Raw genomic sequence first — 25117 nt, 5'->3', positions numbered from 1 at the left:
GTCAAGAAAGATTAAGTTCTTGTTCTGTCTATTTGAGGGTTAAAAAATGCTCAAATACTCACTTAAACCACCACTCTCTACTTTGAGGGACTGTAAAACTACGAGATTAAAATTTGGTATAGGGTCTTTAAATATGTTCAATTTATTGTACAAAGAATTTAAAACAAACAAACAGTTAATTCAGAACTGGGTTGGGTGGAAACATTTTCGGAGGTGGAGCAAAGGAGAATAGTGATTTTGTTTTCCTTGATAGCTACCTATATCTTTCATTCAGGTAGTTGGAACAACAGGGATGTGGTTGAAAATTAAAAATAGGAAAACAAATGGAAAAATGTCAAAATCTATATTACAGCTACATTAAAGGTGGCTGGATGTCAAAGGGAAACAAAAAAGCAAAACTGAAAGTGAAATAAACAAAATAAAACCAAAGAGATCTTCATTGGCTTTTGCATTTGATCATATAGCACATTATTTTCCATCGTTCAGTAACAACACTTGCCTGTTTACTACCAGTGTTCTAAATATGGGGTGAAATGATATCTGTGGCCACTTTAAGGGAATTGTTTCAAAATGACAGTTTAAAGAAAATCTCTTCATGGTCATTAACAAATTGACAAATTACTGAAATATTCAAGGCCCAACAAATTTCAAATTTCCCACGTGTGGGACTAATAAAGGTTATCTTATCTTATCAAACTGGCAGAGCATTAACAGAGAGAAGAAAGAGGAAGTGGACTCTACTTACAGTGCTAAGTTTGCTACAGCAGATGAGGATTCGACGTTCATAAAGCATACTAGCGTACAGATGAAGCATGTTATTGACATCTACTGCTACAAAGTACTCTGTTAGGTTTCTCTGCAAGGATCAAACAAAATAAGAGAAAAAACAAGAGTTAGTTGTGACAGTAAAGACCAGTGAGAATCACAATGTCAACCTGTGAAACTCCATATTGTGCATTTCATTTGATAAATGCAGTGCAATATGGCAGTCATGTTAACTGCACAATGTACATATGTTTTGGCACATTATTTATGCACTCCCTATAGCACTCCCAATCGAAGTTACAGTAGCTGATCTGGACTAGAAACAATCTAATCCAATGATTTTTTTTTGTCATTTTCATTACAAGCGGGACATAGTTGATGACTTTTTAAATTGGCTTGAAGACAGAAGGTACTGCTTCGATGTGACCAAAAACTTGTCTTTCCCAGAAACACAACACTCAGGACCTATGGGAGAAATTGGTAACAGTAATAATGTGTAACAGTTAACTGCCAAGTAATAACTTAATCTAGTGCAAAGTCAGCAACCTTTTAAAAAAACCCAAAAAAAACAAAAAACATTTTGAGTCTATACATTTAGTTTTATGTCCCAGTGATCAATGAAATTCAAATTCTTTCATGTTGGGTAGTTATTTTGACATAAGCTGTCAAGAGGTGAGACTTTGGGTTTACAGGATCAAATATCTGAAGCTATTTTTATTCATTATAATTTTTGATCCTGACAGCCTAGAGCACTTCTATATTTCTGCTCTTACAGAAGAGTACGTCAACTATTTATTTGCAGTAACCCTGTTAATGTACAGCAGATATTACTGTGTCTATGGGTGGAACTTTACCATTCAGTAGGTCTATCTACACACATAGCATGGGATGACCTCAAAAGTCAAAAGATGTTTATGTCCATAAGAAAAAAATACATAAGCACATATTCATGTGCACTCAAAAACCCGTCTAAAGTCTCTAATTTCAAAGTCATAGTTGAGATACGAGTCAGCTGTCAAAACGGTGGGCTTCTGTTTGACAAAATGTAAAGCAGCTTTGAGATTTGACTTTAATGTTTTCAGCATAAAGGAAAAGTAAACACTCACATTCTCAGGTATGCTGGGAAGTTCCTTTGTGTCAGGCACAATGAAATAGGAATGCTAGAGAGAGACAGACAACAAGTGTCTGAGTGCTTCACAGTGTGAATAAAGAATGTAGAAAATCTAAGCAGCATGATGATTCATAATAACACCTAGTGTAGTAATCCAGGAGAGCGTCACACTTTAAAGCTAAAAATTAAACTTGTTTCAGGATTTTGTATGGGTGATTCCATTATTCCATTACTTCCTCTGTATGAAGGAAAGGTAATATGTGTTTTCCAGTGTAATTACGAGTTTAGTTGGATGTGATGTGTTGAGTCAGACTCACCACACCAAGGTGAATGGGGACACAAGGTTCAGGGATGGGCAGCGTATACAGTAGCAACAGGAGCTCTTGCCACTGGCTTTCCTAAAAAAATAAATAAATGAAAATAATTAATAAAAAAATTAATCAGAACACGCTAAATGCATGGATAGCATGTCCTCATGCGAATAAATACAAATAGCACAGCCTGAACCGATAACCTGTTATGGTGTAGCTAGAGTCTCAGAAAAAGTCCCAAAACTGCAGCTACATTTGAAAGCCCCAGCAAGCCAGGGCCAATAAACAATGACCGTATCTGATGCTAAAAGTAAAATGGACAGAAGATCTGACATGCATGTATTGGCTAATGAAGAGACTGGCCAATGAATTCCTAACTGAGGTGAAGAAATCCAATTTCAAGATGAATCGTGTGTCATTTCTCACCTGTCCTTTGACAGTGTAATCTGCAAGGATATTAAGCAGCTTGTAGAAAACTTCGAACCAGGGAAGGTAGCTACAAAGTCACAAAACCAGTTTTTAATTAGCACAATTCAAGCAAGATGGAAATCATCTATTTTTAAAAAAGGTAGAGTGGAGTTCATTCAGCAATGGCAGAAATAAAGTGAAACACAGGAAACCACAAAAATGTAGACTGACCAAAAATAAAACAAAAAAACAATAGTAATGACTAAGTGCCAAAGAAGGTATATTGGGTAAAATATTCCAAACAATGTGGTAATTCATGTACTCAACAAAAAAAAAAGAAGTATAAGGTGCCTTTGAAAAAAAATTAACAATGGTGATAATGTTACAACAAAAGCGTTTTATTCAAAGGTTTTCATAGTTATATAGAGCCTGCAATGGTTTTAAAGCATTGAGACCATGTAATCAAACAATAATGAATATGAGAAGAGACCGAGTAATATATGCTACCAGTCAAACATTTCGACACACTTTTTCATTTAATGGGTTTTCTTTATTTTCAGGACTCTTTACATTGTAGATTCTCACTGAAGGCATCAACACTATGAATTAAACACATGGAATTATGTAATAAACAAAGTGTGAAATAACTCAAAACATATATTTTAGACTCTTCAAAATAGCCACCCTTTGCTTGCTGGGCCTTTTCCCTTCACTCTGCAGTCCATCCTAAACCATCTTGATTGGGTTTAGTCATCTGGCACAGCACTCCATCACTCTTCTTCTTGGTCATATAGCCCTTATACAGTCTGGAGGTGTGTTTGGGGTCATTGCCCTGTTGAAAAGTAAATGGTGGTCCAACTAAATGCAAAACCGGATGGGATGGCATGTTGCTGCAGGATCCTGTGGTAGCCATGCTTGTTCAGTGTGCCTTCAGTTTTGTACATAAAAATTAAATCCCCAACAGTGTCACCAGCAGGGCATGCCCCACACCATCACACCTCCTCCTCCATGCTTCATGGTGGGAACCATGCATATAGAGACTATTTGCTCACCTTTTCTATCTTACACAAAGTGTGGAACCAAAGATCTCAAATTTGGCCCAAACAAATCTCTTCTACTTGTTGCTTTTCTTAGTAGTGGTTTCTTAGCAGCTATTTGACCATAAAGGCCTGATTCCCCAGTCTCCTCTGAACAGTTGATGTAGAGATGTGTCTGCTACTGGAACTCTGTGTGGCATTTATATGGGCTCTAATCTGAGATGCTTTTAACTTGCAATTTCTGAGGCTGGTGACTCCACTGAATTTATCATCAGCAGAAGAGGTGACTCTTGGTCTTCCTTTCCTGGGGGAGTGTTCATGTGAGCCAGTTTGTTTTTTTTTTCAAATCACTCGATGGTTTTCGTGACTGCACTTGGGGGCATATTCAAAGTTTTAGCAATTTTCCGTATTGAATGACCTTCAGTTCTTAAAGTAGTGATGGAGTGTCATTTCTCTTTACTTAGCTGTTTGGTTCTTGCTATAATATGATTTCCAACAGTTGTCAAATAGGGCTGTCAGCTGTTAGCAACCTGACTTCTGCACAACACAACTAATGGTCGCAACCCTATTAAGAAAGCTAGTAATTCCACAAATAAACTCTGACAAGACACACCTGTCATTATGAAGCTCACTGAGAGAAGGCCAACGGTTTGCAGCGCCATCAACAAAACAAAGGGTGGCTACTTTGAGCAATCTAAAAGAAAATACATATTTAGTTATTTATCAATTTTTTCTTTGCTGTATAATTTCATACAACTTGCTTCATATATTTGATGTCTTCAGTATGTATCTACAATGTACAAAGTAGTAAAAAAAAAAAAAAAAGAAAAACCATTAAATGAGAAGGTGTGTCCAAACTTTTGACTGGTGGTGTACATACATGTTAGCTGTATTAGCTAAATTTAATTAATTTAAATTTTATTTTTATAGCAACAAATCACAACAACAGTTCCTCAATATGCTTTATATTCTAAGCTAAAGACCTTACAATAATACAGAGAAAACCTCAACAATCAGATCATCCCCTATGAGCAAGCACTTAGAGACAATGGAAAGTTAAAATTGTTTTAATACACGTGCTCCACCTGGAGACTCTGTTGTCCTGCTGGGAGACTTCAATGCTCACGTGGGTAACGACAGCGAGACCTGGAGGGGCGTGATTGGGAGGAACGGCCTCCCTGATCTGAACCCGAGCGGTGCTCTGTTATTGGACTTCTGTGCTAATCACAGTTTGGCCATAACGAACACCCTGTTCGAACATAAGAGTGTCCATAAGTGCACGTGGCACCAGGACGCTCTAGGCCGTAGGTCGATGATCGATTTTGTAATCGTATCAGCAGACCTGCGACCATATGTTCTGGACACTCGGGTAAAGAGAGGGGCTGAGCTGTCAACTGATCACCACCTGGTGGTGAGTTGGATCAGGTGGCGGGGGAGGACGCTGGACAGACCTGGTGCACCTAAACGCGTAGTGAGGGTGTGCTGGGAACGTCTAGCAGAGGCCCCAGTCCACGAGATCTTCAACGCACACCTCCGGCAGAGCTTCAACAGCATTCCGAGGGAGACTGGGGACATTGAGTCCGAATGGACCATGTTCAGCGTCTCCATTGCCGAAGCTGCTGCATTGAGCTGCGGCCGCAAGGTGGTTGGTGCCTGCCGTGGTGGTAATCCCCGAACCAAATGGTGGACACCAGAGGTGAAGGGAGCCACCAGGCTGAAGAAGGAGTCCTATCGGGCTTGGTTAGCCTGTGGGACTCCGGAGGCAGCCGACAGGTATCGACAGGCCAAGCGGAATGCGGCTCGGGCAGTGGCTGAAGCAAAAAGTCGGGTGTGGGAGGAGTTCGGAGAGGCCATGGAAAAAGACTTTCGGACTGCCTCGAAGAGATTCTGGCAAACTGTCAGACGTCTCAGGAGGGGAAAGCGGTGCTCTACCTGCACTGTGTATAGTGCTGGCGGAGCGCTGCTGACGTCGACTGAGAAAATTGTCAGGCGGTGGAAGGAATACTTCGAGGACCTCCTTAATCCCACTGACACGTCTTCCGAGGAGGAAGCAGAGTCTGGGGATGAGGGGAATGACCCGCCAATTTCCGGGGGCGAGATCACTGAGGCAGTTAAACAACTCCTTGGTGGCAGAACCCCTGGTGTTGATGAGGTCCGCCCCGAGTTCCTGAAGGCTCTGGACGTTGTAGGGCTGTCCTGGTTGACACGCCTCTGCAATGTTGCGTGGAGATCAGGGGCAGTACCTGTGGACTGGCAGACCGGGGTGGTGGTCCCCATCTTTAAGAAAGGGGACCGGAGGGTGTGTTCCAACTACAGGGGGATCACACTCCTCAGCCTCCCTGGGAAAGTCTATGCCAGGGTGCTGGAAAGGAGAGTTCGTCCGTTAGTCGAACCTCGGATACAGGAGGAACAATGTGGTTTTCGTCCTGGTCGCGGAACACTGGACCAGCTCTTTATCCTCTCCAGGATACTTGAGGGTGCATGGGAGTTTGCCCAACCAGTCTACATGTGTTTTGTGGACTTGGAGAAGGCATTCGACCGTGTCCCTCGGGGTGTCCTGTGGGAGGTGTTGCGGGAATATGGGGTGTCTGGCCCATTGCTACGGGCCATTCGATCCCTATACAACCGTTGCAAGAGCTCGGTTCGCATCGCCGGCAATAAGTCGGACTCGTTCCCGGTGGGTGATGGGCTCCGCCAGGGCTGCCCTTTGTCTCCGGTTCTGTTCATAATTTTTATGGACAGGATTTCTAGGCGCAGCCAAGTGGCGGAGGGCTTTCGCTTTGGTGGCCTCAGAATCTCATCTCTGATTTTTGCAGATGATGTGGTTCTGTTGGCTTCATCGGGTGAGGGCCTCCAGCTTGCACTGGAACGGTTCGCAGCCGAGTGTGAAGCAGCGGGAATGAGGATCAGCACCTCCAAATCTGAGGCCATGGTTCTCAGCCGGAAAAGGGTGGAGTGCCCACTCCGGGTCGGGGATGAGTTCCTGCCCCAAGTGGAGGAGTTCAAGTATCTCGGGGTCTTGTTCGCGAGTGATGGGAGAAGGGAGCCGGAGATCGACAGACGGATTGGGGCTGCAGCTGCAGTAATGCGGACGCTGCACCGGTCCGTCGTGGTGAAGAGGGAGCTGAGTGTAAAAGCGAAGCTCTCAATCTACCGGTCGATCTACGTCCCTACCCTCACCTATGGCCACGAGCTGTGGGTAGTGACTGAAAGAACGAGATCGCGGATACAAGCGGCAGAAATGAGCTTCCTCCGAAGGGTGGCTGGCCTCTCCCTTAGAGATAGGGTGAGAAGTTCGGCCATCCGGGAGGGGCTCAGAGTAGAGCAGCTGCTGCTCCACATTGAAAGGAGCCAGCTGAGGTGGTTCGGGCATCTGACAAGGATGCCCCCTGGGCGCCTCCTGGGTGAGGTGTTCCAGGCATGTCCCACCGGGAGGAGGCCCCGGGGCAGACCCAGGACACGCTGGAGAGATTATATCTCTCGGCTGGCCTGGGAACGCCTTGGTATTCCCCCGGATAAGCTGGAGGAGGTGGCTGGGGAGAGGGAGGTCTGGGCCTCTTTGCTTAGGCTGCTGCCCCCGTGACCCGGCCCCGGACAAAGCGGATGAAGATGGATGGATGGATGGATGGATGGATGGATACACGTGAAGACAACACGGATTCAACCATGTGGTAACATTCAAGAGAACATTTGTATCTTTGGCATCAGCTTCAATTTCATTATTACAGTTTCATCATCATACATTTGAATATTAGTTCCAGTAAAATGGTCAAATGGACAGTTCTCTGTAGATCAGGGGTTCATTAACCTCGTACTCAGGCTCAGCAGTTCAAGCTTTCTCTCACACTCAAAAAAAGCTCTTGTTCAGGAGACAGAGCTCAACCACTACTCCCAGCCAACTAATGTGACATTAATTGCCTGGTAGTGGCGATTGGGCCCATGCTAGGTAGGCTCAGATGGACATATCACAACGGATTTAGCATGTACTTACTGTAAGTACATGCTTATGTTTCTTTTCAGTGATTGTTATAACTAGCTAGTATTTGAGTAAAGTGTTATCTGTAACTGGCAACAGCTGTGATTGCCCAGCTTATCATAGACATAGCAAAGTCTTTGATCAAGTTGCAGAAATTAGGTAGCTAAAGCATTAGCTAAAAACAAAACAAAAAAAACCCCACCAACAACAACAACAACACACATTTATAGCAATCACTGCAGGATTTGATATCTGAAACTGAAGGATCTGAAGGATAGGATAATCTGAATTAGTTTTGAACCTACATACCTCTGGCTCATTATACAGCTGGAAAAAAAAGAAGAAGCTGAAAACAAGGTTAATGGCAATATAAAAAACTACTGCAATTCCCTGTACACAGGTTTAGGCACTTCCACACCCTTTAATTTGCATATGGTTCAAAATACAGCTGCTTTAATTTAACTGATTCAAAGGAAAGACAGTACATTACTCCTGTTTTAGCTCAGCTGCACTGGCTACCTATGAAGGTTTAAATACATGAAAAAAGTTTAGTACTTGTTTTTTAACGTCTTCATAGATTAGTGCCACAATATATTACAGAACTTTTAATTCTGTCTTTTGCCTCCAGGTCACTGAGATCAACATCCTGTTAGTTTTCTGTCAGTGCCTCACCCAAAAACTAAAGGCAACTAGGGCTTTGCAGTTACAGCTGCTAGACTCTGGAATAGTCGGACACCCCATACTGGAAAAAACGAACACTTTTAAATCAGCTATAGACGTACCCATTTTCAGCTGCTTTTAGTCAAGCCTGAGGTCCATTTGACTTGACGTTTCACTCCTGTACTGGCTGCTCTTCCTTGGCTCGCTGTTAAATCTAAACAATATTTTTTTTAGATTTAACAGACAATCCCAACTGGTTGCCCTAAATGGCCCTCTCCGTTTCTGTCAGGGATTTCTTCCTGTTAAAAGGGATTCTTCCTTCTTACTGTCACCAAGTGCTTGCTCATGAGGTGTCATCTGATTTTTTTCATTATGATTATAGGGTCTTTACCTTAGAATATAAAGGTCCCTGATGTGACGGCTGTTGGTTTTTCACTATATAAATTAAACTGATTTGAATTGAATTGAACTTACTAGGATGACTAATTTTTAAAGACTGCAAATAAAGTATAATCACAGAAAATTCAAAAGCTAAAGAAGATGCACGGGCGAGATTCTCAGTCTGATGTCAATTTGTTATCACTAGTGGAGATAACAAAATATGTACAGTATCTTACTGCCAAATTTAACATCTCATCAAAAGTCAGGCTTATTTGTTTTTCTAGACCTTCTTTTATTTGGCAATAAAACAGTTTTATATCAGCTTTTCACAAAAAAATCCACAATACAATGAACGCACACCCCACACTCACCTATACACATACTTACCTAAGAATACAGTAGCAAGTGTGTGCACCTGACGAGAGGCGGCAAAAGCCAAACCTCTGTTTGCTCTCAATGTCAGTCAACACAAACGTAAAGTTCTGGCCAACTTGGTTGACAGAAAGACTGTTGGTTGAGAGAGGAGGAGAAGACAAGACTAAGTCCTTTCCATAAGATACAGATACACAAATAAACAGAATATATAGACAAACAGACTTCATATAGAATAAAACGGACATCTGTTAATGGTGCCAAATAAAACTTAATAAAAGCAGAACAATCAATTAATGAATGCTGTTTTATTTGAGCTTAGTTTAGTGGACAGTCTTTAGGCCAGCTCCTGAACTCCCATCAGGTCTGAATAGTTTTAAAAAGATATTGGCGGCAACTGGTGGTATTCCTCAGCCTCCTAGAGATACACCTATGGAATAAAATTTCGAAATCCTACTTCGCCTTGTTCTCAAGTTATCGCATTCACAAGATTTTCAGAAACCTTGACCACTAAGGTTGACATCAAGGTCACTGAGAAACGCATCTAAGATTCTTAGTAGATGAACATATGGTATCAATTTCAAAATCCTAGGTGACTTTCATCTTGATGTTTCGAGTGAGACATTTTGAGACTTTTATGTCCAAGTCAAGATATGACATCCATGTTTTACTGAAAAAGGCAATCAAGCATTGTCACCTATTTAAATCAAACAGGCAAAAATGGACTGTTTTAGCATTTATACTACAGCACCTAACAAAAGCATTGTATTATTTTAATTTCCCCAAACCAACATCTCAAAATGACCCATCTTTAGCTTATAACAACAACATCTAACATTACTTTTTTTCCCCTCTTGTTCTTAGTGTGGCTAAATACTGTATATAATTTTGCTAATAGCCCAAACGAGCCAAAATACTATAGCATTTAATAGTGTCATTAACATAAATAATAGTGTACCAGCACCAAAAACTTCATTGAATACCCACAGCAATGATTTTAATTCAATTCTCTTAGATTTAATCAACCCTATGTAGGTGCAGATGTGTATGTGTGTATACCTGTCCATGCTGAAAGGGAAGCAGAACTTGGACACAGTTTTAAGAGTTTCCTGTGGTACAAAGAAAGGGATTATAAAGTACATTAATCCATGAACAAATTTAGAGGGGCTCAAATGGAACATGTAATGTGAAGCTATCCATAGAGAACAGTGTGCATAGAGGCATTTACATTATTGACACTACATAATAATTAAAAATTACATAAAAATAATGCTTGTCAAAGAGAAAAAGTGAAAGCATGGTATGTATAACTGTAGAAAAGTACAATACATAAAAAAAAGAAAATGTAAGACCTGATCTCTGTAGTCGTCGGGAAACTGCCGACGAACCTCTGGCCCTGTTAGAAGCATACAGACAGAAAATGACTTCACTGAAATCACCAGCTTCCTTTCAACAAGACAACCCTAAAGACTATGACCCAATCCATGAGGCTTAGGGGTTTCCCCACTTTCAGTATATGTATGAGGAGTCGCTGGCAGACACATTCAGTCTTGTACGCACATGATCTCTTAGTTAATTTCTGCACCCTTAACTCACAGTGCTGTGACATTAAACCTTAAGAGGAAAAAAAAAACTATGAAAAATCTTCTTTCATCATCTTTTTTTATGTTTAGACAAAATATGCAAATTAATTATCTGAGAGTTATCACTCACCCCTTTTGTAAAAGAGAAACCTGACTGACTTTGAATTTAAACAGTTATTCTCATAAGAAAAGAAAAAAAAGCAGAAAAAGTACAAATAAAAAATTGAACAAATCCAAGTGACCCAAAAATTTGCAGTTCACATGCATGAACTTGAGTGACATCCCATTCTTAATGGGTTTACTATGATAACAGCTTCAGCTCTTTTGGCAAAGCTTTACACGATTTTTAGGTTAGGTGTTTATAGGAATTTTTGACCAATCTTCCAGAAGGGCATTTGTGAGGTCAAACACTGATGTTGGACAAGAAGGCCTGGCTCACAGTCTGCCCTCTAATTCATCCCAAAGGTGTTCTGTCGAGTTGAGGTCAGGACTCTGTGAAGACCAGTCAAGGTGTTCCATACCAAATTCCCCCCATCCATGTCTTACGGACCTTGCTTTGTGCATTGGTGCACAGTCATGTTGGAAAAGGAATTTTTTATTTTGTTGCTACACCAAAATCATGTCTGCACTCATCAGCAGATTTGATCATCACTGTATGTTCTGCCCAGGAGGTGAGCTTGAGCTTTACTGCAACATGTTGAGTGCTGCACTGTTCCCTCATATGACAAGGGAGAAACAATGTAAGCAAGGGTATAAATCCCCCTTACAAATGACACTTCTAATATAAGCATTCTGCTTAAAACAGTAAATAAAAAACAAATGGATATTGCATCTTGAAGACTGCAGTTTCATCATTTCCTCTGCAAACAGGATAAAATTCTTAGAAATACAGCCAACAACCTCTCCTCGGTATCCAGGAAATTAGTCACTTGCTGCAGATAAAAAAACTTTAGAGACAGAGTTGAGATATATCACCATAACTCAGCTGGTGCCATCATCTTAACCTCTTGAAATGTTCCTACTGACATAACTTTTTTCTTGCTAGCCAAAAATTATGAAATAATCACAAAATAAAATTAAAGTTTACAATAGGGCTGAGCCATATCATACCGTTCACAGTAATACTGGTATAATGTTGGGCAACGATAAGAAAATGAAATATCGTGATAGAATATGGGTAAAACGTGCATGCACAGTGTCTTTGTTTTCATACACACATGGCGGAAAAAGCATGGCAGCGACGGAGAATGAGAAGGGCGAAAGCGGATCGTTGAATGAAACAGATGAACCAGAATTGGTTTGTAAAAATGCTGCAACTTCAGTGTGGAACTGGTTTAGCTTTCGTCCGTCAGATACACAACAAAGCACTATTTTTGGTAGAGCATGCTAGCAGGCCGTCTTTATTACCGTGTTTTTTGGAAAATACGGCACACTTAAAATTAATCCTTTGATTTTTCTGAAAATCGACAGTGCCCCTTATAATCCTGTGCGCCTTATGTATGAATTCTGGTTGTGTTTACTGACCTCTAAATTATTTTATGTGGTACACATCTGTCAAAATCTGTCAAATGTTTCAGTACGACTTTGCTAAGCTACGAACCCGCACCGCTTGATGAATTGTCGGAGCATTACGGCTATCGTAGGCAGGAGCCTCGCGGAGTGATACGTACTGTGCTTCAACATAATATTATCGTATTGTGTGTATAACCTCTTTTTAAGTTTTGTGGATATTATACATGGTTATGCTGAGGATATGTCGGCCAATTTCCACTGGAAAGGCCTTTTGGTTAAACTGTCAGCAAGGAATTTGCATTTGCACTGTTAAATTTTTATATTACTTTAATGCACATAAAAAACAGCTGCTTGTTTAAGTGAAAATACATTGCTGGGGTTTTCTTTGCACTATAAAGTTGTGGAGTTGTAAAGTATTTTGTCTAGTGTCAATTATATTGTCAGTTATATCGTTATCGCAAATTTTCAAATGTATATCGCTATAAATATTTTTGGTCATATCACCCTGCTCTAGTTTACAAAACAGTACACTGGCACAGGACCCTTTATGTACTAATCCGTGACTTGTTGTCAAGATTTCATAATTACTATAACCAACACCCCAAGGTTTGGGCCATTCCACTCTATGTGTGGGCACACTTCATCAACAGATAGGACAGAAGAAAAAAAGAGCAATTTCACATTTCCACATTACCAGAAATCTATTAAAAGTAGTGTAAGGGAAGTGGTAGTGACAGAGATATTGACATGATAAAGCAGTGTAGTTTGTTGTCTGCTGCAAAACGTGTAAAAAGTGTACCAGAGAACTATCCACAGTAATATGCAACAAATGGTGTGGCCCTTCTCTCAACATTTTGGAATAAGTATGAGATTGCACAAAGAGACAGGAGGCCTAAATAGCTAGCTTTATTCCACCTTCTCTTTTGGGAAAGGGTAGGCTCGACTTTATTTTTCCTGCGGAGGCTGAACATCCTCTGAAAGCTGCTACAGATGTTGTATCAGTCGGTGGTTGCTAATGCAATTCCCTATGCTGTGGTCTGCTGGGAGAGCTCTACCAAGAAGAAGAACAATCACTGGCTGAATAAAATAATCAAGAAGGCAGGCTTGTTTGTTCGACCCTGTGGTGGCAGTGTTAGAACAGAGAATGCTGTGTAGTTTAAAGTCAGTTGTGTACAGAGAAACTGAGGAGGTCTTTGGTTCCCCAGGGGATCAGACTGCATAAAACATTGGAGGGGAAAGTGCATTAGGTTGGGTAAAAAAAAAAAAAAGTCCCAAGAAAAATATTCGATTCCAACTGAGTTTTTTTTTCTAGTGTTAGAGAATGGAAGGTAGATAACCAGCAGTGAAAATTGTATTATGAGCAGATGTGGATACTAAGGATGTGTGCAAAGAGTCAACTAGACTACTAACTGTTAATAATGTGACTAGGCAGTACCAGATGTAATACTCATTTAATCTAATTGTTCACATTTTAATTGACGCCCAAACTCGGCAAACTGTTATGTTCTAAGTGTTATACAGCTGTCTTCCACCAGATATACCATAATTCAGTGAATAAAACAAACAACAAAACAATATCAATACAAACAATATCATCCACCAGGACGACTCAAGAAGAATGTGATTACTGGTTTCAAATGCCTTTATTTGGACAACTTTTGGAATTGTCCACTAAATGGTTCTCAAATGTAACAAGATATCTGAGTGTTTCTTAGTCTTAGACTAGTCATCTAGTCAAACTTTATTTCCTTGTTAAGTCAGCTAAGAAATTAGTTGGTTAGAACATTTCTAGTGGATACTATGATGACAAGAACTATAAAGATATGATAAAGATGATAAATCGATTTATTTTCCACGTTAATTAAGTACGTCTGGTTTGGTCAGGGTATTTTTATAACTATAACCAGAGAACATTTTGTGATTAATGCCTTGAAAAATTCTGGTAATTCTAACCTTGAAGGGGTTCTATGTATTGAAACATATTGGATTTTACATTCATTATTACTTGTTTATGTACACCTAGTTCCATGATCAATATGTAAAAGAAAATGTAATTTTTAAGGACTTACCAGAACTGTGGATGCCTGGGTTGGCCACCTCCATATACACCTCAAAGGTAGACTCAGGGTTCTCCCTGCAACAAATAATAAAAAAAAATAGCTTTATGGGCGCCAGTTTAGTTCAGTTAGATGAGCAGGCGACCATATGCAGCATGGCTGAGAGCGGCTGGCCCCAGGTTTGAGTCTGACCCACGGCCCTTTGCCACATGTCTCCCCTCTCTCTTTCCCGTCAGTTCTCACTGCATCCATCTAATAAACCCAAAAACAAAGGCCAAAAAATATATTTGTAAAAAAGCTTTGTTTACTTATGTTGCATACAAAAATGAAAGAAAATATAACACAAGAAACATATAACCAAGAATTAGACATCCATCAAAAAGATGAAGGAAGAAAACTGGTAAAGGACACTGCAAAGTGGCCTACACGAAAATTGAAAGAGCAGCAGGAATTTCTGGTAAGTACTGTAGTATTAATGTTTCTCATGGTGTCTGTGCACATATGTCGAGATCTGTCCACCATATTGGGTGTGATACCACAGGGAGAAATATTCCCAGACTGACTGGCAGTGGTTCCTGGAGGTTACTGGCTTTGGGAGAAAATGGTTGCAAAGAAGGTGCTCCACCAAAGACAGCCTAATGATTGCTTTGGTTAAGTGACTGCTGAGCTACAGCCAGGAGGTAGAGCAGGTCTCGCAGCATATAGGGAGTGCAGAATTATTAGGCAAGTTGTATTTTTGAGGAATAATTTTATTATTGAACAACAACCATGTTCTCAATGAACCCAAAAAACTCATTAATATCAAAGCTGAATGTTTTTGGAAGTCGTTTTTAGTTTGTTTTTAGTTTTAGCTATTTTAGGGGGATATCTGTGTGTGCAGGTGACTATTACTGTGCATAATTATTAGGCAACTTAACAAAAAACAAATATATACCCATTTCAATTATTTATTTTTACCAGTGAAACCAATATAACATCTCCACATTCACAAATATACATTTCTGACATTCAAAAACAAAACAAAAACAAATCAGCGACCAATATAGCCACCTTTCTTTGCAAGGACACTCAAAAGCCTGCCATCCATGGATTCTGTCAGTGTTTTGATCTGTTCACCATCAACATTGCGTGCAGCAGCAACCACAGCCTCCCAGACACTGTTCAGAGAGGTGTACTATTTTCCCTCCTTGTAAATCTCACATTTGATGATGGACCACAGGTTCTCAATGGGGATCAGATCAGGTGAACAAGGTGGCCATGTCATTAGTTTTTCTTCTTTTATACCCTTTCTTGCCAGCCACGCTGTGGAGTACTTGGACGCGTGTGATGGAGCATTGTCCTGCATGAAAATCATGTTTTTCTTGAAGGATGCAGACTTCTTCCTGTACCACTGCTTGAAGAAGGTGTCTTCCAGAAACTGGCAGTAGGACTGGGAGTTGAGCTTGACTCCATCCTCAACCCGAAAAGGCCCCACAAGCTCATCTTTGATGATACCAGCCCAAACCAGTACTCCACCTCCACCTTGCTGGCGTCTGAGTCGGACTGGAGCTCTCTGCCCTTTACCAATCCAGCCACGGGCCCATCCATCTGGCCCATCAAGACTCACTCTCATTTCATCAGTCCATAAAACCTTAGAAACACCAGTCTTGAGATATTTCTTGGCCCAGTCTTGACGTTTCAGCTTGTGTGTCTTGTTCAGTGGTGGTCGTCTTTCAGCCTTTCTTACCTTGGCCATGTCTCTGAGTATTGCACACCTTGTGCTTTTGGGCATTCCAGTGATGTTGCAGCTCTGAAATATGGCCAAACTGGTGGCAAGTGGCATCTTGGCAGCTGCACACTTGACTTTTCTCAGTTCATGGGCAGTTATTTGGCGCCTTGGTTTTTGCAATTTTGAGACTGCTGCATCCCTCTGCAAGATATCTCACTATTTTTGACTTTTCTGAGCCTGTCAAGTCCTTCTTTTGACTCATTTTGCCAAAGGAAAGGAAGTTGCTTAATAATTATGCACACCTGATATAGGGTGTTGATGTCATTAGACCACACCCCTTCTCATTACAGAGATGCACATCACCTAATATGCTTAATTGGTAGTAGGCTTTCGAGCCTATACAGCTTGGAGTAAGACAACATGCATGAAGAGGATGATGTGGACAAAATACTCATTTGCCTAATAATTCTGCACTCCCTGTATATACCTTTTTACAAGAAACTCACCTAGAAGACAGTGAATATCTTAGGCTAAAAACCTAGTTGGGTGGGTCAAGTATGTTTTTCTTCTTTCACAGCAAGTAGTAGCATAGGTGTAGCTGTATTAATACATAAATGGTAAAGGTTGGTAAAGTGAGCTAGAGATAAATATGTGACAGGTTTTGATTTTTCAGGGAGTCTTACATGGTGAGGAAATTACCATTATGAACATTTACTGTTCACTAAATTATTCTTCAGAGTTCATACTCAAAACATTTCCAAAATTTGTAGAACTATCCTCAACAAAGGTCTTGATAGGAAGAGATTTCAATCGTTTATTTAATCCTTTAGTCGACAAACATCCGCTGTGAAACAGACTGTGGGCAGGCACAGGGGTTTGGCGCATTTGAGAATTATGTCTAAGATCTACAGTTCCTCATCATCCATATCGCCAGACAACAAGGCAAAGCAGTGGAAATCTTTCTGTCAGATGACATCATTTATCCAATGAAAGAGTTGAAATTAGTTGTAGACCATGCACTATGTCTTGGGGTTTTTTTTGTCTTTTTATTTTACACATCGCCCCAAAGTTCAGGGATTGCAAGGGGTGGGTTTAAAAAATTGATTTTCCTATTCAAATCAGTTTTAGTTTGAATAATGCAATATCGATTCATTAAATCCTGAATTGATTTTTAAATATATTTATTTAGCCAGAAACACCAGAATCTCAGCTTAAAGCTCACAAAACTATTTCAAAAAACCACCAAAGAGTTATAACACCAAATGATTAAAGAGCAGGTAAACACATTCCACAGAAAGATGTAAATGCAAAGCACAACCCGGCGGCACGAACACAGACAACTCATCGGGTGCTAAAAGTCGACATCTCACAGATTCTGAAGCTGCAGGTTTGTCACCCTCCGACCAAAATTCACTGAAAAAGCAGCAAATGAAGATCAGACTACGCTTCGCATTTGAAAAATATTTGTCATAAATTCCCACAGGGTACTTCCAGTTTACCACCAAAAATTTGTGTTTCTGCATTATTCACTTGCTTACTAGGCACCAGTCTACCGTTGTGTGTGGTGCTGTCGACTTTTTTTTTTTTTTTTTTTAAATGAACTCCGACCAGAAAGCCTAATTTCTGCTGTTCAATACCAAATAAGTGTAAACTTTTACAAAATATGCCAAATTGCAAAACACTGAGCTATGTCTTTAATAAAACCTCTGTAACTTAGCTCTGCTTCACTTCAGCAGCATCAGGTAATGTTTATCTGTTGATTCATGGATTTCTTCTGTTTTTGACATTCTGCAGAATATTTTTAAGCTGGTTATCTGCTATAAAAAGCCAGGCCAGGAAAATCTCCTTTATGTTTTTCTGTGTTTTATCCTCAGCTACTTTGACACAAAGGCATCTGTTATGATGCTTACACCTCTGATACAGTCTCACAACTGTCAGCTTTGGTTTTATACATAGACATAAAAAATTTTAAGTATATGGATATATACTGATAAATGATCATAATTATAATATGTCTGACTGTCTGAGTTAAATTGAATCGAATTGAAATCTTGAAATTGAATTAGTTATAGTAATGAGTGATGATATCCAGCCCAAACTGTAAGGATTGTTCTTAAAAAGCAGGCAAAGTAGGGCCTCCACATAACCCTACTAACATGGTGTCTCAACACAGTGCGGGACTTTTCTTACTAAATCTGTCCTTATAGTGATATAAATCTCATAAATACACCATATCTGTATACCAAAGCCAATCTATAGATCAGTTGTCCTTTTCTATCATGCCACGAGAGTAGCCTGCAGTCATCGTCTCTGCTGCACTTCTCAGTCCTGAAAAGTAGCATCCGGTTTTGGGGGAAAAAAACATCTAATGCAGTTACCATGCTTAAAGTGGCTACATATCCACTCACTGTCAGTCACCGCTAACCGCGCGGAAAGCTTTGAGTTACTAGTACACCTCAGTGTCATTAAAAATATATAAGTAAAAGGTTCTTATTTTTTTGTTTTGTTTTCCAGGTCCCTTCAGTGTTTTTAGCCAGGGCCTCATACTCTACGATATCTTCTCCATGACTCTGTGGAACACTGCTAACACAACAGTTTTAACTAACGCACCGAGAAATATACTTACTTGATTCGAGACCCCATCCTCTATTTGGTCTCCCCGCCGTGGCTGGCAGCAGACGCGTCACTCCGTATTTTTCTCAAGCTAACCTGCCCGTCACACACAACAGTACACCGCCATGGTGAATCGCCATGCGTAAGTCACGCTCCACTTTGTGCCGCTCCTGGGATTTGTAGTCTTCTAAATAGAAGACGTGAATGTCAATAACATACAGCTACCTAGTATTAGAAACTACAGCTTCCACAATACGTACAAGACGATTGGGTCGCGTGGTGCTGTAGCCGATAAAGTTTCTGTTACTCAGCATTTACTGTAACGGTAGCTCCAGTGCAGTTTATTACATCATTTTGAGGTTTTATAGCTAATAATTAAAAACAGTTTTGGAGATAATTTATAGTTTAATATAAAGTAGTAATATTTTCTACCAATATTAATTTTGAAATAATCTAAAATATAAATTATATTATTTATGTCACAAACATTTTGTTTTTAAATGTAATGTAATGTAAAAGGAAAATAAATGAAAATGACAGCTACGTGGATTAACAAGAGGAAAAATTGGGGCGGATGCTCCAAAAAACAGCAGATTTGTGTGTCCTGTGTTTTTTCCTACAGTGAAGCTGTTTTTTCCAAAACACTAGAGCAAAATAGAAAAATGATAAAACAAAAATTCCCACAAAGTTTACATCTTTGTTCTACTATTCTCTAAACTGTTCAAAAATATTTAAATGAACCTTCTGAAAACACATCAGACCTCAATAGGAAAAAAAAATTACACTGGATGTCTATGCTGATGTGGACTGGATAATCTGTTAGGATGCCACATTGTTTGATGGAAATGAAAATTATCAACCTACACAGGGCTAAATTCAAAGACAGTCCAAAAATCAAAGAGGAAAAAACTGATGCAACAGAATAATCTGTTTTTGCTGAAATTTCATTGCTGCAATTCAAAGTGGTATTCAGCAGTTTATATAGCCTCTACATGCTTGTATGCATGACTGACAACATTGGGGCATCCTCCTACTATGATAACAGACAGTATCATGGGGGATGTCCTCCCAGATCTGGACCAGGCCATCACTGCCCCACAAACTGAACCAAAATATAATGTCCAAGAGGCTTTCTATTAGAAATAGCTCAGGCGAGTTTGGGGGCAGGAGGAACCTAGTGCACAAGCTTTGGCTGTGACAATGGCTCCAAGGATTTCATCCCAATGTTGAATGGCAGTCAGGGTGCCGTAGCCTAACCTGTAGAGGTCTGTGCGTCCCTCCATGGATATGCCTCACCAGACTATCACTGACACACCACCAAACACCAAAACTTTTACAGGCAGCATGACATTCTCCACAGCTTCTCCAGACCCTTTCACTTCTGTCACATGTGCTCTTGGTGAATCTGCTCTCATCTGTGAAAAGCAAAGGGTGCCAGTGGTTGGCCTGCCAATTCTGATATTCTATGGCAAGTGGGCTCCATGGAGCTGGACAATAAGCACAGAGCCTACTAGATGGCATCGGGCACTCGTGCGTATACACACACACACACACACACACACACACACACACACACACATATATATATACTTTAAATATATATTTATTTTCTCAGTTTACAGCACTTTTGTTATAAATGTTGGTCAGGTTGTTTTAGTTTAATTATGTTTTGGGTGTGGTTCACACTGCAGAGACAAAAAAGGTGAAGCTTGAACTAGTCTGGCTCTGTCCCTATTCTTAGTTCTGTATCAGCCTGCAAGCCTGGACCATAAGATTTGCAACAACACCTCCTTGAATTCTTTTGTTAAAACCCTGTAATTAAAGGCTGCACTTCAATTGCATATTGACGTTTGATTGATGCTGAATCCACTGTGGTGGTGTACAGAGGCAAAAAATATATAAAATCCCAACAAACAAACAAAAAACAACACTGACCCAAATAATCATGGCAAAATACTATTGCCAAAGCATCAAAAAATACATATACAAATAATTAACACAACATAGCTTAAAACAGCACAAGGATAAACGTATATTAATTCAGTTTAATTAAATATGCTTGATAAATAAACAATTGTAAAATGTATGCACCTGTGTGTGTTCAGGTCTCTCATTGTTCTTTGTTCTTTTTTTTTTTTACATTTTGATACAAAAGTTTGCTTTAGTAATTTTGTATTACAGATCCGAACAGATTAAATTATGTTCTTCCTTGCTTTGTTGTTTTGTAGTTGTTTCCCCCCCTCCCCCCGAATGATTAACGTTTAATAGAAATTTCATCTCCGTTTCAACCTCATCTGTCACCACGTTTTTTTCTTTCGTTTCAACATGTTAATTTATACAAATCTATTTTCAGACCAGACTCTTAAAAAAAGCCCCATCCCGTATGCAGGAGACTTAGAAGCAGGGCGCGGAGACTACTGACCCACTTTGCTCAAACACTTCTCACAATTTCGCGTCCACTTTAGCAACCAGAGACTGAAAACTTTGTCGTATCTTTCTGTTATTCAGTTATCAGCGAGCTCTATTGAACAAGCTGCTGGACAGCGAGCGGGGGGCGATTGAGAGAGACTCGGGGGCGGGAGAGAGAGACTCGGGGGCGGGGGTCTGACTCACATTGTTGGTGTGAGGAGTTGCACAACAACACGAACTAACAGAAGTTGTAAAATGTGGAAGGCCTTCACGCCGCAGGACATTACTGACTCCTCTCCAGGTAAGACACAGTCAGTAGTAAGGAGACGGTGGCAGCTCGCAGAATTGTGCAGCAGCTCGCTTCAGTAAGTTCGTGTGTGGCTGAATCATAACACGCGTCATGGAACAGGATACAGCCTCATTTTGGAGAGCTGCACAACCTTCGTAGCAGTTAACTAGTTAGCAGCAACGTTAGCGTGCTGCTTACCCGGACAGAAACGAGACCTTATAGATTCCTGGTCTATAGTTTAAACATAATATTATATATTTTTTTCTATTTTAAACAATCGTGCTGCACCAGGCCCGGAAAAGAGCACGCAGCAGAACACTTGGACTGAAATTCACATCCATTTAATTTCCATGTTTCCATTGCCACTTTAAAGTAATTATCGGCGACCTGTCACTCAAGCTAAATGAAGTAATGGTGAGTGTTATTGGGGTAATTCTCGTCTCTGCAGGCTCTTCTTTCACAACAGGAAACCACTGCAAAACTCGTAACTTCTGCAGCTCCTGGTTTATCTTCCTGTGAATATAATTTTTGTACTTTTGACTTAGACCAATTTGGATTATACATTAAGTTAGTCGATTACAACGTGAGGTAATTGGGTAGAACAGAGATGCGGCATTGGGTGTATTATGTGATAGCATCTCTGGCATTAGTTTAAAAATACACACAAAAAACCCCCAAACAAAACACATCCATATAACAATGACAATATTTGTGTATCAAACATGAGTAACAAGCTGTACCCCCACCCCTCCTGTCTGGGTGTGTGGTTTCTGTGTAGAAGTGAACATTATATGTAGAAACAGTATAAGAAAACCATTGTACTTGTTTAAATTTCTTGAAGAGGTTTCAACTCTCATCCAAGAGCTTTTGCAGTTCTAAAACCAAATGTTGGAGAGTACCAGGTATTGGGGTTTGTCCTTTAAGATGTTTGTTGACCCACTCCTTATCATATGCTCATCACATGAGCCAAGGTGTGAAAAAAAGGTATGGGTCATTACAACTAGAAGTTTTAGGTGAAACCACTGTGAGATGTTGCCTCACTCTATCATGTGACCTGTTGAAATTACCCAATTAAGTTTTTGTTCTTTTACCAACAGTAGCCAAAAGCCATTGGGCAATAGTTTCATAGAGCACTCGACATCTTTGAATATGAAAGGAAAGGTTGAGTAGTAAGACTGTCTACACAGGAAGCGACTAATAGTCATGTGGCATCCAGAGATTGCCAATGACATTGAGCAACTTCAATCAACAACAATTTTCTGCTGGCATATGAGGGCGTGGGAGCTATGTCAGATTGTTGTTCTTTTGGCTGCTCCCGTTAGGGGTCCCCAGAGCAGATGCCACCATCTTACCTTAGCATGTCTCATCAACCCTCTGCATGCTCTTCTTCACTACATGAAGAGTTATGTTTATGTCAAAAGCTGCATGTGAGAAAAAAGATAATCAGAAACAATGCATTTTAATTTCACAGGTGCGGGTATTCCTTGACACTTTTGCAAAAAGTCAAAAACATATGTGCATACAACTTAGCAAAAATGCATTTGTGGGTTGAGTAGCATAGTTGTGCCCATGAAAATGCCAAACTCTACCAATGCCAAACAGCTTATTCTGCTATTCACTCTTTTTCTTAACTTCTGGTAATCAGATGTCCTGATTAGTGCATGATTAGCATGGACCTTGTTACAGCGATCAGTTGGTATCTGCTCTAAGCATGTCATATTTGCATTTGGCAATGCATTTATTACTTTCTAGGCTGGACTATTATAATTAATTATTATCAGATTGTTTTGAAAATTCCTTAAAAAAACTTCAATTGATCCAAAACGTTTGCTTTTGGTTTTTTTATTGGACTCTTAAGTTGCGAGAGAAGGTACAAAATTGTTAAAATAACTCATCTAGTCATAATAACTTAGCACACACAGAGATGCAGTACCAGCTATTTTGAGTCACTTTTAGTGATCTGGTGGTCTGAAAATAGCTTTGGCTTGAATTATTGTAGTCACCACAGGACCCAAACCTGTTGCCGAAACCTGGCAACAGAGTCCTTTTGTAACTGGAGAAAGGTTAATGAAGAGTTAATGACTCCACATTGCAATTAAGTACAGTATCCAGGTGAATGAGTCATTAAAAAATTACCCTATTCAAGAGTTGTTATGATTTGGATAACTATCCATAGAAAGTAAATATGATTCTTGTAATAAACTATAAAAATGCTCTTATATGATGTTCAGTTGGGTAGTTAAACATACCCAACTGTGCAGTCTTGCCCTATGGATGTGACCTGTACACTGCTAAGTTGAACGTTACAGCTGTGACTCAGGGGTTGAGTCGGGTCATCCACCAATCAATCAATCCCTCACTCCTCCATTCAGCATGTTGAAGTGTCTTTGGGCGAATTGAACCCCAATGCTTTCATCATAATGATGTAGGAGTCTGCACGTGACAAGTACAGGGTGGGCCATTTATATGGATACACCGTAATAACATGGGAATGGTTGGTGATATTAAAGTCCTGTTTGTGGCACATTAGTATATGTGAGGGGGCAAACTCCTCAAGATGGGTGGTGACCATGGTGGCCATTTAGAAGTCGGCCATCTTGGATACAACTTTTGTTTTTTCAATAGGAAGAGGGCCATGTGACACATCAAACTTATTGGTAATGTCACAAGAAAAACAATGGTGTGCTCGGTTTCAACGTAACATTATTCTTTCATGAGTTATTTATAAGTTTCTGACCACATATAAAATGTGTTCAATGTGCTGCCCATTGTGTTGGATTGTCAATGCAGCCCTCTTCTCCCACGCTTCACACACTGATAGCAACACCGCAGGAGAAATGCCAGAACAGGCATCCAGTATCCGTAGTTTCAGGTGCTGCACATCTCGTATCTTCACACCATAGACAATTGCCTTCAGATGACCCCAAAGATAAAAGTCTAAGGGGGTCAGATCGGGAGACCTTGGGGGCCATTCAACTGGCCCACGATGACCAATCCACTTTCCAGGAAACTGTTCATCTAGGAATGCTCGGACCTGGCACCCGTAATGTGGTGGTGCACCATCTTGCTGGAAAAACTCAGGGAACGTGCCAGCTTCAGTGCATAAAGAGAGAACAATGTTCAAGAATCAGTGACAAAGTTGAAGTTGCACCAGGGCTGGATATTTCAACAAGACAACGACCCTTAACACTGTTCAAAATCAGGCAGAGGATCAAGTACAATGTTCTGGAATGGCCATCTCAGTTCCCAGACCTGAATATTATTGAAAAGCTATGGTGTGACTTAAAGCGGGCTGTCCATGCTGTGAAATCATCAAACCTGACTGAACTAATGTTTTGTAAAGACGAAAGGTCCAAAATACCTTCAACCAGAATCCAGACTCTCATTGGAAGCTATAGGAAGTGTTTGGAGGCATTATTTCTGCAAAAGGAGGATCTACTAAATATTGATATAATTTTTCTGTTGGGGTGCCCAAATGTATGCACCTACCTAATTTAGTTTAAGTAACTATTGCACACTTTCTGTAAATCCTAGAAGCTTCATTTCACTTCTCAAGTATCATTTCGTTCATCTACTATATGATATATTTAAATGAAATTGCTGATCCAAACAACCAATGATTTATGAAGGAAAATTATCAAGGGTGCCCAGACTTTTGCATACCACTGTATATGAAAGAACACCTAGAGAAGGAAGTTCAAGAGCTACATGTCTTAAACTAACAGGTCATCTTGATTTTAACTAATTTTATTTTTATCTATATGTGCCAAATCACAGTTATATACAAACTGTAATGGTTATAAAGCATAAAGACTAGGGCTGGGTATCGTTACTGATCTCCCGAATCGATTTGATCCACGATTTTATTCGATTCAATTTGAATCGGGAAATTTTGCCTCAGACAGTCAGAAATATTATAATTCTG

The 25117-nt window shown here is 40.1% G+C and overlaps 2 protein-coding genes across 6 annotated transcripts in view; one reads left to right on the top strand and one right to left on the bottom strand.

The window, feature by feature from the left end:
- The window catches only part of dennd1a (DENN/MADD domain containing 1A), a 41073-nt gene extending 22415 nt beyond the window's left edge, over positions 1 to 18658 (bottom strand). For both annotated transcript variants that reach the window (XM_085280458.1, XM_085280459.1), the window contains exons 1-9: positions 18508 to 18658; positions 14186 to 14250; positions 10374 to 10417; positions 10081 to 10130; positions 9037 to 9156; positions 2614 to 2683; positions 2194 to 2274; positions 1872 to 1925; positions 746 to 856 (exon numbers count right to left, since the gene is read on the bottom strand). In XM_085280458.1, the coding sequence (XP_085136584.1) occupies positions 746 to 856; positions 1872 to 1925; positions 2194 to 2274; positions 2614 to 2683; positions 9037 to 9156; positions 10081 to 10130; positions 10374 to 10417; positions 14186 to 14250; positions 18508 to 18524 (612 nt within the window). In that variant the 5' untranslated portion in view covers positions 18525 to 18658. The remainder of the gene's footprint in view (positions 1 to 745; positions 857 to 1871; positions 1926 to 2193; positions 2275 to 2613; positions 2684 to 9036; positions 9157 to 10080; positions 10131 to 10373; positions 10418 to 14185; positions 14251 to 18507) is intronic.
- Positions 18659 to 21098: 2440 nt separating this feature from the next.
- nek6 (NIMA-related kinase 6) overlaps positions 21099 to 25117 on the top strand; it is a 32141-nt gene continuing 28122 nt past the window's right edge. Inside the window, exon 1 of one of the 4 annotated variants that reach the window (XM_085280452.1) lies at positions 21099 to 21204. In XM_085280452.1, coding sequence (XP_085136578.1) covers positions 21159 to 21204 — 46 coding nt within the window. In that variant the 5' untranslated portion in view covers positions 21099 to 21158. Of the gene's footprint in view, positions 21205 to 21236; positions 21269 to 21419; positions 21607 to 25117 lie in introns of those variants that run through there. The other 3 variants (XM_085280453.1, XM_085280455.1, XM_085280454.1) reach the window with 3 other exon arrangements.

Source organism: Mchenga conophoros, linkage group LG7 (assembly GCF_057382185.1).
Source record: "Mchenga conophoros isolate Kocher_MC1m ecotype Shallow Benthic linkage group LG7, M_conophoros_male_GT1.1, whole genome shotgun sequence".
In the NCBI taxonomy this organism is placed as follows: domain Eukaryota; kingdom Metazoa; phylum Chordata; class Actinopteri; order Cichliformes; family Cichlidae; genus Mchenga; species Mchenga conophoros.
The sequence above is the reverse complement of the archived record's forward strand: the minus strand, read 5'-3'. Positions and strand labels throughout refer to the sequence as shown.